Source organism: Argiope bruennichi, chromosome X2 (genome assembly GCF_947563725.1).
Source record: "Argiope bruennichi chromosome X2, qqArgBrue1.1, whole genome shotgun sequence".
NCBI lineage: Eukaryota > Metazoa > Arthropoda > Arachnida > Araneae > Araneidae > Argiope > Argiope bruennichi.
This window is the reverse complement of record NC_079163.1, coordinates 57038155-57055742: the sequence shown is the minus strand read 5'-3', so window position 1 is coordinate 57055742 and position 17588 is coordinate 57038155. Positions and strand designations below refer to the sequence as shown.

The 17588-nt window shown below is 29.2% G+C and overlaps 1 protein-coding gene across 4 annotated transcripts in view; it reads left to right on the top strand.

Moving 5' to 3' along the window:
• LOC129960122 (retinoic acid receptor RXR-alpha-B-like) overlaps positions 1-17588 on the top strand; it is a 179141-nt gene that overhangs the window by 66284 nt on the left and 95269 nt on the right. The window contains exon 1 of one of the 4 annotated variants that reach the window (XM_056073261.1): positions 13020-13690. The exons of the other annotated variants lie outside the window; for them this stretch is intronic. Within the exon in view, the coding sequence (XP_055929236.1) occupies positions 13597-13690 (94 nt within the window). The 5' untranslated portion in view covers positions 13020-13596. Of the gene's footprint in view, positions 1-13019; positions 13691-17588 lie in introns of those variants that run through there. 4 annotated transcript variants of the gene reach the window in all.

Genomic DNA, 17588 nt, shown 5'->3' with positions numbered 1-17588 from the left:
GTACGTCCCGTCATCGATGGGAGGAGCCAGATCCCCCACCTATTAGTGTACCCTCCAGGGTGGCGAGATCCAACCACCATGCCGGAAGCATCTCATCCTCATTTCGAGGTGCCCCCCCCCCGAGGGACTTTATGACATGGTAAAACTGATTAAACCCCTTTAAGAAACATCTTAGAAATTTTACTTCTTCATTTGGTGTTCGGTGCGTTTACAGTCTCGGAAAATGGAACAACTTTTATATATATATATATATATATATATATATATATATATATATATATATATATATATATATATATATATATATTCCTAAATGTAAGACAAGCAATGTTAAATTATCATTAATATTTGGAATCAAAACAAAATCATAATTGATAGTTCATATACCAATACCAAATATATTACAGAGGAATAAAGAAATTGATTTATTCTTGCATATATATAATTTAAAATCAGATATTGTATCAAAATGGAATTTATATAAATAATAAACATTTACGAATAGATGAAATTAGATTACGATAGAAAAAGATGAATAAATGGTTATCTCTTTTAAAGAAATAACATCTAAATTTATTTAAATCTCTTATCGGTTTGTAAATATCTATTTTAAATAGACGCTCTTTATTAAATGAAGTTATTTTTTATGAATAAATATCTATTTTAAATAGATGCTCTTTATTAAATGAAGTTATTTTTTATAAATAAAAATGACTGATTTGCTTTTCCTCTCAGCATCCAAACGTTACAAATATATGATAGACAACATTTCAAAAATGTCTTAAATGTGAAATTTTAACTAGCATGCATTAGAAATTTTAATTTATATATGCACTGCGCCTTCCATAATTAATCATTATATAAAAAAATAGAATGTATAATTTTTATGAATGTATTTTCATTGATGGAAACATAACTTTTCCTTCAGTACTACTTCTCTGTTTGGACATTATATTACGTACGGCTGTAACTTACATTAAGCATTGAAAAAAAATCCTTTAATTACTTTAGTAATTTAAATACTGTAAAAAAAGAATCTAAAGGAATCTTTGAAATGCAGACACTAAAAAGTATAGACCAAATTTTAAAATAACAAATATTTATAATTGTGATAAATATAAAAGTACCAAAATGTTTATCTTAATAGCTTCCAATTCATCATTTTAACACAGTAAAATTATCTTAGCATTTATATAAATAAGTCTGATAATGTAAAAGGAATTGAATTTAGAAAAATTATGAGTAAGTGAATTTCTTCGAAAATTGGATTCTGCTGAACTTTAATTTTAAATTATTAAAAATTAAATTTTGTTCGTCTTTTCGAAAGAAAAAAAAAGATCCAGAACCTCAATTATACAGGAAGTTATACATTTTAATATTTAAATAACTAGTGATAATAATAATAGTAAGAGACAAAATAAACTCAATTATTATTATTTTTTTCAAAATATAATTTTTTATGAAGAATCATGTATGATTGATGTTATATAGATTTGTGGCAGCAAAATAATAGATTTTTAGGATTCTACGCTTTTTTTAAGTAATGCATTACTTTTACATAAAAAACTGTGTATTTTATCATATTTCTTATGATGAATATTTATTTTAACAAATACTTTAAATCTATTGATTATGTGATTAGAATTCATAAGTGTGCTGTGGCGCTAAAAAAAAGTCTTATTATTTCTGATTCATAATGTGTATTTTATGGAAAAAAAATTAAAGAAAATAGTGTAAAATTAAAGAGGGCATTTTTACGTATGAAATTTGAATATGTGTTAGATAGAATATTGGATTTTATTTAGAATATTGAATTTGTGCGCTATGACAAGACATATTTCTGGCCTTAAATACTGGTTTCATTGATACAACCATATAAATTAATAAAAAATCTTAATTGTCGATAAATAGAATGACTAGCATATTCCACACAATTAAGTTTCAATAAGGCGTCGTTTCTTGCATAATTTTGTACCTTAAGAAGGATACTTAAGAAGATAGATAGATGCTTAAGAAGAAAATAATTTGTTGTTTTAGAAATGCATGATTTAAAAGGTATATTTTTAAAACAGCTGAAATAAGGGAAGTTTTCCAATTTAAATTGCCTAAGTATTTTTTAACGAAATAGAATAACAATGTATAATGAAGTAGAGTAAAAATAATAACTTTAGTAATGAAGTAGCAGTAAAATTTTTTATAGTTTATTTATCTTTAAAAAAATTGAATAAAATTTTTGAGAAATGCACTTTTAAGTAGAAACACAGCTTATTAGAATTATGTGATTGGTTGAATCAAAGAAAATGGTACCTCAAATTATATCACAAATTTCTTAAGCAGAAATAAAGCAGAATATTCTTTAGTTTTCAAGTTCATATAAAGTTTGAATTTCGATTGTATCATTTTTTTTTATTTATTCATTTGTTCCTCACATGTGATACAAAAACATACAGTCTTAGTTTTTGTTCTGTTTGAACCAATATTTTGTTATCTTTAATATCTCTTTATTGTTTATTTTTGCTCTAACTTGTTTCAATTCCAATTTATAAGGACTAGTATTTTTTAGAGCTACTTTATGGGCGAGATAATGTTCCCTTTGATTTAGTTATCAAATTCATGGAATGATTTGAGGTCTAATATAAGCAAATTTTCAACAAAATCCAATTCATTCATCTAGCCTTATTTTTAAAGTATTTGTAATTGAATAAAATTATTATAACTAGTTGAAGTAAAAATAAAACTACTATTCTCAAGATATAGCATGTTTTGCTACTTGCTTTGATAGGAAGGCAACTACTTGGAATGATAGCTATAGCATGTTTTGCTATTTGCTTTGATAGGAAGGCAACTACTTGGAATGATAGCTTAAGGACTATTTTTCTACTTTGAATAAAATGAAATAATGCATTTCAGATTTGAATGAGCTTCAGTGATTTTTGATATTTTCTCATTAAATATATATATATATATATATATATATATATATATATATATATATATATATATAATTTTTGAGAATTAAACGGTTCTCTCATTTTTAATATTATTAATATGAGTATAGTCTTATTTGAATAATTTTTAAGAGCGAACTGTAAAAGACTACGTTTCAGGAAAGATGTACATAGAGCGTCATGAGCATAGAAAACGATAAGTTGCATAGTATATATGCTTTGATAACGTGGTATGTAATGACGGCATAAAACAGTCTTTGTTTCGCATGTTTAACTGCTTTAACAGTTGATATAAATTTCTTCATAGTTTACATTAGAGAACAGTTGCATTATTTAAGAATTTTGAGAACACGTGAAATAACCAATTATTATTGATATCCATTTAAACTTGAATTTAAAAAAAGTTTTTGTATATTTTGTTTCATTCTATTAAATAAATTAAGCAAGTTATAAAAATTAAATTTTCAAGATATAGAGATAAAATTTGAAAATTATACTTCAGTTTATTTAGACATTCATCAGTTAATTAGTATTATGCACATCAAAATTATAATTTTTATAAATGCATTCGGTACGGCAAAATTATGGATGTAATTCTTTTTAATAAACTTTTAGAAACATATTCCTCTAATTTCATTTATTATTTTCAACATTCTTCTGAAACGCGGTATTATTTGCTTCAAAAAAGCAATCATTACGCTCATTGGCATTTTTCCGCGGAAGCTTCATTCCGTTATCAGAGACATGAAGCGTCAATCTCACAGTAACATTGATTAATTATCTTGTGTAGTTCGTTGTCAATGTGCCAAGCCTTATATATAAACTTTATAATATGGCAGCCATTTTAATGCCTGAGCGTATACGACACTATTTAATGAGTGAGCGCAAGTGACACACAAACACAACCCATGACTTGATTTCGATAATTGAGGTATAAGATTAATTTTTCTAAAAACAACAGTTTATAAAATTGTATATAATTTTATAAACTGTTCAATCTCAACTGTTAATCTCAAGCATTAAATTAGTGAATACTCTTGCATCTAATTACTCTGACAGCAAAGAATTATCATTTTGTTAGTAATAAATTTAAGGAAAAAGATAAAATTAAATATTATTTAACAACATTAATAATTAATGCATGATTAACAAATAAAAAGTAATTTCAGTAAATACAAGTGATGGTAATTATGAAATTGTAATTCATTTTTTAAATCAATTCTTGAATGTTGCAGATTTTTTTTTTTTTTTAATTTTACATGTCTCTCGCAGAATATTTAATATCATATGCCATACCGATTTTAGAATTATGGTTAAAACAGTGTATGCATGAAGTATCATCTCTTGTACGATCTTTCGCATTGTGATTCTTGGCGTCACAACGTGGGTAGATTCCACCATTTTCTGTATATTCTTCATTCTTAGAATTTTGTACAATGTGGCCTAATCTGGTATATTTAAAACTTTGTAAGACTAATGTTTTTCTTGAAACTTAATTGATTCCAATTTAAATTAATTTTTATCAGCATCAAACTATTAAAAGATAGAGAATCCTTGGAAATCATACAATTCTCTCCAAATTTATCTGTAAAGAATGTCCTGATTTCCACTGTAGCATTTTCCAGTTCCCCATTTTGTAATCTCATTCTCTTCAATAGACTTATTTTTCTAGTTTCTCTTCGAGATTAATATAAGTTTACTCGGAATCAACAAACAGTCTGGGGCTTCAAATTCCAAAATTTTGGCCCGTTTCATTAATTTTTTCGAATTTTTCGATCAATTTATCGATGCGCTCTGATGTAAAAGCGCTAATAATAATATTTCCTTTTCAAACGGTTTACCATTGACATTAAAATCATCTCAGATATGCCACTCTTTTCTGTATTCTGGTTTGTGACAACTTTAGGGACGTCAATATGTTCTTTTAAATCTCGATTTTACCTTGGGAGGAATTTTTTTTAACTTGATCATTTCTGCTCATAAACTAATTTTTTCTGTGACTACAAGTCATCACCATGGTTCATTTGGTTAAATCAGCGACCATCCTTTTTTCAACAAAGGAGTATAAGGCTTTTGTAATCTCAAAAAGATATACATCATTCAAACTATTTAAACCTGATTTATGGAGCGGCGTTAGAAATGTATTCAATATAAAGCATGTATTAGAGCGTCAAATGCGCAAATTTCTTTTATAAAACCAAATATTGGATGCATACAAGATCAGATATAAACAATGCAATAATAATCGATTAAGTGATAACAAAATAATTTTTAACTCTATTAATATTTCCTCAATCAATTTACATAGACAATTATTCATTAATGGATCCAATCTGAATCAAAGTACATAGGAATGGTACACAAGAAAGTAAGAATGGCCGCCCCAGAAGTGGAGGTTTCACAATAATTCAAGACGAATTTAATAAAGGACAGAAATCTTATCTTCCAATGTTTCCGAAATAGAATCAATCCGCTTTAAAAATCCATATTTCACTTCGAAGAAGACTTCCATAGATGGGCGTTTCACTAATTTTTCTTCAACCTTTCGATAAATAAAAACTTCCAAAATCCACACTTGAAGATTACATTCAAAAACCAAAATACAACCAGCATATTCCAATATTAAACGCGGTACCTTACGTCTCACCCTTGTGTTCTCCGTTCCCGTTGATGTATAAAATGCAAAGGGTTTAGAAATTTAACTGGGCAAATGTTTCAAAAAATTGACAGGACAAGTTCTTTGTGACAATATAGAGGAGTAAATACATGATAAATGTTAATTTTGGGCCTATGAGACAAAAAAAAAAAGCTTTATTTTTGTTTTCAAATGTATGTCAAAATTAAATTATTTTTAAAGCATACGAGGATTTTTTTTTTCTTTTAAAGACAAAAGATGCTTTGAAAAGTATGCTTTTATATATTATTTTATAGTCGAGGATGTGTTTTTTTTTATTTTATTTATTTATATATATATATATGCTAAAGCTTTATTTTTGTTTTCAAATGTATGTCAAAATTAAATTATTTTCAAAGCATACGATGATTTTTTTTTCTTTTAAAGACAAAAGATGCTTTGAAAAGTATGCTTTTATATGTTATTTTTATAGTCGAGGGTATATTTTTTTTTATTTTACTTATTTATATATATATGCTAAAGCTTTATTTTTGTTTTCAAATGTATGTCAAAATTAAATTATTTTTAAAGCATACGAGGATTTTTTTTTTCTTTTAAAGACAAAAGATGCTTTGAAAAGTATGCTTTTATATATTATTTTATAGTCGAGGATGTGTTTTTTTTTATTTTATTTATTTATATATATATATATGCTAAAGCTTTATTTTTGTTTTCAAATGTATGTCAAAATTAAATTATTTTCAAAGCATACGATGATTTTTTTTTCTTTTAAAGACAAAAGAGGCTTTGAAAAGTATGCTTTTATATATTATTTTATAGTCAAGGGTGTTTTTTTTTATTTTATTTATTTTTATATATATTTTTTTCGCGATGAATAAAAACAATTTTTCTTCTGTCAGTTATTGTTTTAATTAATCAACTTTATTTAGTATGCGCCATTTTCAGTACCTAAAAATTGCATGTTCTGAGAATAGTTACTACAAATGATTAAAAATTCTAGAATGAAGCAATAATAATTTCAAGATTCAGAAAATTCATACTTTTTTTTTTGTTATTTCCTGCAGTTTTAGTTCACCTAATCGCGTGCTGCCTTAGCTCCAAATATTGCTAGTTTTTTCTTATTATTTTAAACTTAATCACTAGCAAGTAAAATCGAAACATTAAGCCGTCGGTTACTTAAGGCTCCATCACATTCAAATTACTATTTCTTCATAGAAACGCCTAAGTTGCCTCGTTTTCTCGTTTCATTGGCAGAGAAAAGGAGAATAATCTGCGATACATCGCCAATTAGTGCACTCCTTGCAGGTAACTTATTAGTGTTTCAAGGTCGAGATTTTGCTTCGAGCTGTTTGTAGTGGAAGAATTGAATCCAAACAAGAATAGGTGTTTCAACCTGCTAAATTCCGACTGCGAACTTGAATTTGACTGACGTCATTTCACTTGCACAATTTCTGTTTACTTCTTAAGACGAGCTGTACCGATTTTTCACATCTTTCTTTAGGAAAGACGTGAAATTTTTCTCTAATCTTTAAGAAAGTAAAATTTTATTTTCTTAAAGATCTAGATGCTACTTAAAAAAATTCAATTATTAGAAATTACTTATATTCCTTTATTGATACATTCGACTCAAACCTTGTCTTGATCGCGCCAGATTTATCGGTTTAAACCTTCCCTTTCGACATTCAAAACTGCAACCTAAAATGTATTGTCTTTAATCTAACATTCCAATAAAGACAGTCGCCTTTGTTCGTACTGCAGAAATATCAACATTTGCTAGTAGTAAGGAAATATTATCTGAGAACAGCTTTACCAAATGTTTACCTCATTACATGATTCCGTTTTTAAGCATTTTCCACCTCCGAATAGGTCGAAAATTCCACTTTCATATCATTTACGCGTCCCTTTCTTATGTGAGATTTCAAATAGGAGTTGTTGCCCTGTTAGTTCAGCTGATTAATCGAGTGAGCTTTTCCCTTTTGTTTCTGAAAGATGAGCGGACACTGGGGTTTTAAATGGTTAGTTTGATGGCATTTGAAGCACCGACAACTTTTCAACCTTCAAGCTGTCAAAACGTTTGTCGTATGAATTATTTTTAGTTTGACATTGACCTCTGTTGGCGATGAAACGGGATTTCTACGAGGCTTTGCAGTGAGTCTTCCGAACTGCTTCAAATTATTTGACATGTTTTCTAAGTGCGACAGGATTTTATCGTGGTTCATTCGTCGACGAAATGAGCATGAATTTCATTTTTTTTTCCCCTTATCTTCTATCGAATCATTCAAAATAATTTATTTCAACCGTTTCTTTAAATAGTATCATCAGCTTTTCTCTGATGTCGAACAAACCTTTGGAAAATATCTTTATTTAAAACTTCTAAGTAATAACAGTTTTATTTAATCGTTATTTTCGATTTGACCTTGTGACTGGCATTCAGAGAAGTAGCGATCTGGAAGCGGGATATAGCTACTCCGAGTACCAGTCTTAGAGGCGAACATCGGATATTCAGTTCTAATTAGGCAATTTTTAATTAATTATAAAATATTATTTATTTAAATAAAAAAAAACATCGCGTCAAATAAAAATGTATAGGGATTGGACCTAGTTGTAAGAATATTTGGAAAAAAATTTTATATTTTAAAATGTATTTTCGATTCTTTGATTATAACTACTTTTTTTACTAGCTTAACTATTCAGTCATAATATGCATCAAAAAAAGCATTGAAAAATTTTGTTGATTTAGTAGCACAAATATTTTTCTAAACTAATTAGTTTTATAACTTGCCCCGAATATGGGCATCTTGTAACAAACGAGGGACCAATTGTAAAAATAAAAACAACAATATTTAAAATAATTTTTTTGTCTTTACCATTCACTTATTAATTAAAGTACATGAGGCATTTGGCAATTAATATCACTTGGTAATAAATGATATTAAATGGTTTACAATAAAAATAAAATAAAAAACCCAAAATTATTTAATTATTCAGGTTGCATCAGAATAGTCGATAAAGCAAGCAAATAATATATTTTTTTTTATATATCGCACGCATTTTGTATTCACATTTTGGAAACTAAGAAATAAACCCAGTCTCCTTCATCAGAATTGTGGACCGTAGCAACCTATGTGTAATGTATTGGCTTCTAGAACAGAATGTCCCTACTTCGAAACTCGATCTCGCCGAAAACCCTCCTTTTAAACGGGCTTAATGTACGTTAAATCTTTCGAGGCTGAATGCCTATCCCCCGCTGTGCTGCGGAAGGATTAAGCCGCGGTCCAACGGCCGGATGGTCTTCACAGATGTGGTCATAAAACTGTCACCCTTCCTTCGTGGTGCCACCCCCACCTGTGGCAGCGGACCCACGACCAGAGAAATCTTCAGACGGCACGCGTTCCCCTTTCGACCGCTCAAAACCCTCAGTTTCTTTGACTCCCTTCCCCCCCATAGCCCAAACAAATTTTCCGGCTCTTTGATGTTTATCCATCTACCGACATTTTGCGGGAAACTACAGGCGTACCGCGGGCGACGGGGGAGTGTGGTCCCCTAGTGGGTTGGATGTCAGATTTATGACCAAATTCGTGAGGTCGCAGGTCGTTGGACCGCCGCTTTAGAGGGGTGCCAACACAGGCATCATCGTCGTCATCTAAAGCCCTATTCCGACGACTTGTGCCCACCTTGAGTCTGGCACATTTTGCCCTCTTTCCGCTTTCTTGTGTTTTTCTGGGGTTCTTTGACGTCTGTTCATTTTACCGGCAATCTGCGGGAAACTCCCGATCGCCGTTCACAAGTGAGGGTGGTTCAACAATGAGGGATTAAGGATTTTGTCATAAATTAGCAGATTTATGACAAAATCCTTAAGACCACAGGTCCTCAGAACGTGGCTTAACAGCTGTTCAGATTTACATGGATTATCCCATAATATCCCAACCGATGCTTCATAATGGGATATTATTATAATCTGTTATAACATAATATATAATCAGAGTTGCTATACCTATCTCCGCAAACTAGTGCAAAAACAATCTCCTTTTTTTGTTCAAAATCCTCTTCACTTTTTTTCCTTTGTTTTTTCTTTTAGATTTTTTCTTAAACTTTTTTTAAATTTTTGTTTTTATTTGTTATTAATTAGTCATTATATTCTTGTTTCATTGCTTTTTTTTGTCTGGTGGGTGAGTTAGAATTAATTTTATTTTATAAAGTGAGCCTCTTAAAGGCTCTTTCAGAGGTGAATCCTTAGAGAGAGATCTAATCTTTTAGGATGTATGTTAATATTTAAAAACTAAATACTTGACTCAAATACAAATCAAGATAAATATTGCAAATTGTAATATGTTACAACATGCCTCATCGAATAGTTTCGAGAATTTTTATAGATTTATGAAAAAAAATAAGGCTTGGAATGCAGCAATTTGCAGGAAATCATTTTCGCTTTTCTTTTTAAATGTGTGGGAAGTTTTTCCATTATCTATAAATCTATAAATTCATCACAAACTTGTAGGTAGTCTATCACATCTGTCCCTCAATTTTTAATTAGTAAAATTTTATCTTAGATGCAGCATTATGTGAAACATAAAAAGAAACCCAAGGAGTCTTTCAAATTCTTATTTTCCTGATGAAAAATTATTTCATATTAGCATCAAAAAAAATATTTTGTATTTGTTTTTGAAGAAAAACTTCAGATAAGCTGTCTTTTGTCTCTTTTTTATATTTGTTTATGAAACAAGCTTTCCTCTAATATCCTCCCCCCACAAAAAAAAAAAAAAAAAAAAAAAAAGATTCATAAATTTTTCTAGGTTACTAATTTTACAAAAAAAAAAAAAAAAAAAAAAAAAGGCTATAAATGACAGTGTAGTTTCCTCTGTGATTTCGTATAGCAATATTTTTGTTGTTCGTAATTATTGTATACATTTCAGATAAGCAAATATTCTATTAACAAAACAAAATTGCTCGAAATTTTATTGAAAATTTTTAACGGAAAGGAGACCTTGACTGATCAAATGAGATTTCTTTTGTTTCACACCAGCTGCAAAATTTTATTTCTATATACAGAAAAAAAAATTAAAAAAATCTAAGTTTTTTTTTAAAAAAAATTTTTCTAATTATTTTTTGACAATTGCTGAAACTGAGAACAAGGTTTCGGCTTTTCGTGATGTCTTCCCATTGTTGGTTGCTATTGGACTTTCGCCAACATTTCTAATGTACGGATACCGTATTTGGCTGAAGTTCGTTTATTTGGCAAACTTTTACGGGGACATGACACTGAACTTCAAAACTCGTGTCAACAGTCGTAGTTTTCCTTGAATTTATGCCACCGTGGCTTTTTCCCATTTCTTTGTTCGTTTCTCTATTCGTGTATTTATTCATGGCGTTTTATTTCTATGTTTGATCTTCCCTATACAGCTTATTATACGAGAGAATGCATGTCGCCTTGAAGTATTTTTTTATTCATCTCTTAATCTAAGCGCAGACACAAAACGTTTATTTGCGTTTTTTCCCCCCACGACGAAAATGGGTAAGCTGAAAAATTGTGATATGCGGACATGGATTTTATTCAATTCTATTCTGAGAAATGACTTATATTTGTTTGATTGTAATTTTTGCTCTTTTCAATTAATTTTGAAAAGAGCAAAAGATGTTAAGGATTATTAAAATTATTTACTATATTATTAAGCTGAAGAATAGAAGTGAGTATATTTTCAATCCACCTTAGCTCGTACAGGTTTCAAGCACAAATTGTTATGGTTGATGCTGGAACGATTATTTATCAGTTGAATTTTTAGTAAATTATTAACAAGGATAGTTCTTTCAAATTGTCAGAATGTCTCTCTTTTAATTCATAAAATATTGGAATATCTAGTAGAATTTTGATTTGTTGATAGCGAATAATATTCCTTTCTGATTTGTTTGAAAGCCACCCTTGTTTGAATCTAATATATTGCAGTTCTTTTATTTGTAAGCCGCTGTATGACCTAAATAAATTTATTAAAACCTATTTGAAAAACATTGATTCTGTCAGTAATGAGGAAAATATTAAAATTAAGTTCCGAATGTAAAAAAAAGAAAAAGAAATCAAAACAAGAACAAATATATGAGATTGTGTTTCTGTTCATTTGACTGATGAATTATGGGAGATTTCAATAGGTCTTAACTGAATATTTGTCCCACATTAGTAAAATTTTTTGGAAAAAAGAACGTTTCTTTTTTTTTTTTTTTCAAAGAAATTATTTCAATTGTACAATTGCTTCGGATGACGTAGCTGTTTTTTTTTTTCTTAGTAATTTTGGTTAAGATAGATACAATTTCTGACTTTTATTCTTCGCATGTTGCGTAGCTCCTTCCGGATAGATGCAAAGAACTTGCAAGAAAACAGTAAAAATCGCAACTGTCTGAATTTGTGATATATTTCATTACCAACTTTCCAAAATGCACATTATTTTTTCTTCATTTCTAATAATATTTTTAGAATCATTTTATGTAAAGAGCAAGAAGAAACGCAATTTAACATAGGAATGAAAAAAAAAGTGCTTAATGTTTTCTCTTCACTTTCAAACGTTGGATGTGAAGATGCTGTCAAATATAGAACAAACGGCGTTTAAAATTTTTTTAAATAAATCTATGGAATTAAATGATAAAATCGTTTATGCTTAACGGTATAATTATTTGTCATTTTTCTTCGTCAACGAATAGGGTTAATTTTTGGAAAGACCACTTTTCAATATTTACATTAATTAATTAAAGATGAAATAATTACTTATTGAGAGTATGTAAACTCTTTAATTTTATGTCATCGTTAGAAGATTTATGTTTCGAATTAATTAAATGTAATAATATAATAAAATGCAATATAATTTGTATTAAAAATCTTGCATTTCGTCATTGTTGAAGAAGTGTTTAGCAGAATTTTTTTACTAGCAGTACTGCAAATTTGTAGCTTTTATAATGAATAGAAAAAGAAAAAACTGTATTGTGTTGTATTTCTGAAGGTATTTAGTTTTTTTTAAAAGATGCGTGTCTTATATCTCAGCACTCATTCAATGGATTGCATCTTATCATGCATTTTTTTAATCAAAAAATTGTTAAATAAGTTTTAGAATTTCACACCATTAAACGGTTAGAACAAACTGCAATTAATCTTCGCTCATTTCGTTATTTCTAATAATCCAGTTTTGAAAACATAGACATTGTGTGTGTGAAAAAAATGATCCCTTATTTCACATTTGATAAGTAGAAATTTTTTTTTTGTCTTTGAGAAGAGAAAACCTATATTGAAATGAGTTTCTTTCCAAATTTAGGTCATTCACGTTGAATATTTATTCTCTATCATTGTAATTTGAAGCATTGCGCAATGTTGCTGTAACTTCAAATGATGACATTCTAATTTCCTCTTTTGTGATTTATGACCTTGAAAATGGCGCGCGTTTGACTGCTTGGCGGTGGCTTCTTTGGCGATCAAGTTTAACTCTGGCGCTCACGCTCCTTTTAGGAGCTACTTCAGCTAACTGAGAGAGGAATACACGGGCGCGGAATTACACAGCTCGCTGACCGACGGTATGGCTATTTTTTTAGGTTCTGACGTGAACTGGGCGAATTTTCAACCGCCTGTTACTTCTGGGTAACCGCCCCAAATTGTTTGATATCATGAGCGTGACATTGACCAGGTAAAGCGAAGATGATTTTATTTTGTTTCCACAAATGATTGTTTACTTAAAAAAAATATTCTGACACAAATTAGAGTGTTCGCTGTGGAAAAGTATTTTGTGTACGAAGGAGCTTCCAAGATCTTTTAAGGAAAAGTCTGTGATAAGAAAGTGATATAAAAACATTGTTTTTGCATGAACTTGAAGCTGTGATGTTACAAGGAAGAACTTTTTAATTCTATGATATAACCCGGTGATATGAATTATTACAATTCCTTTTGAGCTTTTGAAGCAATTGTTGCAACGAAACTAATTAGCTATCACTGAATTGAAAAACCGCTAATTAAGGAGAAAAAGTGTGACAAACGATATAACGATGATGCATCACAAAAAAGAAAGACCTAAACTTTCCGTAACTGCTTTACTTTATGGATCTCATACCGGACTCCCATGGTTGCAGTCTTCTGCAGGTAAGTGAAGATTTTAAAAGTTGAAATGAATACTAAACTTTTTGGGGCTTTGAGTAAAAGATGACAACTTTTCTGCTGCTTTTTGGTTATTTTATGTAATAATTTAAAATTTTTAATGACCTTTCAATGATTTTCTGCTCAAATATTTCGAAGAATGATAATTGGTTCTCTTCTAAAGAATAGGAATTTTCTGTTGCGATATCTGTCAAAATGTATAGTAACAAACTTAAATGTAAAATTTGTTCGTTTGAAATATTTTTCGAACTTTAAAAATTTTTTTCCGAGTGCTAGAAATTTTTTCCTGGGTTATTTTCTCGGTAGCATCTTTTCTTCAATACTTATCCATTTGATGATTGTTGTCTATAGCTGATACTTAATTTATTTCATAACCGGTGCAATACTTCATGATTTTCTTCCGATGTTTATAAGAAAGTTAATAAATTACTTATGAAGACAAATGAAATATGAAGGGTCATGCCATTCAGCAACAGATTTCCTTCGTAAGAGGGGGGAACAAACGAATAAATATACGATATCTATATTAATTAGGATTGAAGTTGGTAGGATAATATAATTCGATTTATTCCATATCTATAAAAGCACTAAGTGCTAGAAAATATGTAATTTTAATATCGTTAAAAACCATTGAGGATGGTCTTGTACCGATATAAATATTTTATATGCTGTTTGGAAAGTAATATCAATGTAACTTTATATATAAAGGAAAGGAAAAGAAATTATCTCGCTGCTGTTTTATGAGAAACTATGGCTCAAAACATGAAATTTTGACACTAATTGCTCAATATTTATGTAGTACATAACTTCCATATACGCAGCACCAAAGTAAAGGCCTCAGAACGTAATTTATTTTATGTGTTTTCTGCATGGTGTAGGTAACATGAAGAGAAGAAGCGAGTAAGGTAAAACAGAGAAATGGTTGTTCGTATTATGAAAAAGTGGAATCTGAATTTGTTCATTTCTTTGATATTTGTTGATTTTCGATCAAATGAATCTTATTATATTTATGGAATATATTTGATCATTTTTAGCGGGATTTTGTACAGTGTTTTCATCAAGAGTAAATATTGCATTAAAACTTATTACGAATTCAGTTTCAATGATATCAGCATTAGGAACGTGATACATGGTAATCTGAGAATCAAATCTTTGAATTTCATTAAAAATGCCTTAGTCTGTTTATGATTCCTCGCTTACAGAAAATGTTTTATATCAAGGAAATCTTGACATAATTGTTGGAATAGTGTCAACTTTGATTACTTAAATTGTTGTTTGGAGTGTTATTTTGTTTTCGAAATGATTACAGGGAAAAAATGGGAAGGAAAGAAAATCGGCGTATATTTTGTTAATCCGTTTGTTTAGGTGAAATCCTACGATTGAGATTACGGCATCCAATAATGTTGAATTAATTATTTAATTAATTTGAAATGGGCATAATATTTCTTAATCTGGCGAATTTTGAATTCTTTTACTATATATCTGGGCACGAAATTGTCTTTAAAATGACATAAGTATATGTATTTGATCAGATTTTGAATGAAGTTAAATACGTATAGAAAACGGTTTTTGAGATATTATTTGGCGAATCATGTAGTTGGGAATTGACTGGTTAACTGAAGAATCTCGTCATGACTTGAAGGATAATTTTATTGATTAGATAGTTTTGTGAACATTCAAAGCGAGGAATAAACGGTATTTAAATAAGCGTGAGCAAAATTAATAGTATTGATAAAATGGTTATTATTTGAAATCATTTAACTAGAATTTTGTTATTAGTCCATGATATTTATTATTTCATCTCGTAGCAGTTCAGTTTCGTTTTATAAAATTAATAAAACTTTTAATAATTTTTATTTATTGTATTGTTTTGATTAATTTATATTACCCTGTCATTGCTTTGATCCATGCTATACAAGATGAATGAGATTTTTGAAAAGACACTTCCCGACTTTAATTGCACTAACATGTCGTTTTGGAACTGCATAAGAACTATTTTGGACAGTCATTTTGAGCTGTGGTCGAGATAACGAAATTCCAATCCAATGGCCTGCTTTGGTAGATGTAACAAGCTTCACTTTAATCGAGAAAACTTAAATGAAAAATGATATGGTGTTTAACAGTAATTGTATATGAATAGAAATGAAATGACAATTTTTATTTTGATAATTATTGTACATCTACTTTATAGTAGCAAAACGTTTAATTTGTTAAGTTTTGAACTCATGCAATATAACCCTGTCTTGTTTTTTTCACTAAATTTTGATGCAGTATTCTTTGAGTTGCATTTTTACATTTATTGGACTATCCCCCCCCCCCCACACACACATACAAAGGGGCATCCAAGTATGAGGACGAGAAACTTCCTGTATGGTTGTCGATTCTCTTTCCCTTGGTAGATCATGTAATGGCGGCGGGGGGAGGGGGCTTGCTACCTCTATATCAATGGAGGTAGATATCTCTTACAGGAGGATTTGCGCTGAGGACGGTGCTGGCCATTAATACTCAATCGCAATTCTCGCCACAGTGCTGTCGCTACGTGTTGTGTAATTACCGAGATGTTATGTCAGGGCGAGGGTAGCTCCTTTGCGATTATGTGACTTGCTTAAAACCTAAAATAATTATAAGCCAAACTTCTTCTCTATAAGCAATACAAATTGAGGTAAAATTCTTTTATTTAATTTTATTTGAAGATTTTTTTAAAGAAAACTCAAGGATTTGTGGTTTTTGAACACTTTTTTTAAACTTGTTTCATGCTTGTAAAGACAGTAATCGATTTTTAATTTATTTCCTGATGTGGTACCGTTTTGATTAGTGTGTATCCTCTATGAAAATGCAATGTTTTAATATTTCCGCAACTTCAAATTAGCTAACCAATTAATTTCATTATATTTTTTCTAAAATTTCTAGCGCCTCTGGGCAAGAATTTGAGAAAAATGTAATGTAAAAAGTCTATAATTATATTTATGAACTATAAAAAGTAAGAATTTGGAAATAAGATTTTAAAATCTTACTTTTTAGTTTCAGTAACAAAAGTATGTTTTTAAAAACTATTGTTCTTAGAATTGTTTAACGCTTAAATATATTTTTCATGGATCTATTTTATAATTAAGTTTACATTGAAAAACCTTAATATATGATTTGAATATAAATATTGAAGTCTTCCGCCACTGAATACCTCCTTCAATCCAAAAGAAATAAAATCTTACTTTACATCGTGAGTTTATTTTAAAACTTGAATTATATTTTACTTATTTGAATATCCGCTTTTTTATATATATATAGATATTACAAAGCGGAACATAAATGCTGCATAAAAGTTCTTGTTTGGGAAGAAAATGTTTTTATGAAAGAGCTAATGAAGAAGCGAAACGCTTTAAGGCCATAGTGCCATTGCGTATGAACAAGTTATTTGATGAATTATATTGTGGATTAGAAACGCTATAATATTTTAAAAGGCTTTATTCTGCTGGTTTCATTATTTTTAAATTAGTTCAATGATTTTTTTTTATTGATTTGAATTAATACTTTAAAGAATTGTAGATGGTACAGTACTGATTTACTAGACTTCCAAACTGCCAAAATAATGTATTTTCGGTTTTATTAATTTTTGTTTTTTGTCTAAATAGAAAAAATATTTCATGTAAAAACTAGTATATTTTTGAACATAAAATAGGAATTCCTTACTTACGTTGTTTTGTTGTTCATATTGCTGAACAATCTAACTATCAGTGTTACCAAGAGTCTAAGTATCACTAAAAAAATGAGAACATTTTAAAAAGAACTTGCATTTCGAAAATGTTTAGATTAATACATAATAAACATTTACATGCACTTCTTGCTATGAAAACTATTTGTGGGGCAATTGACTTAACGGGGGATT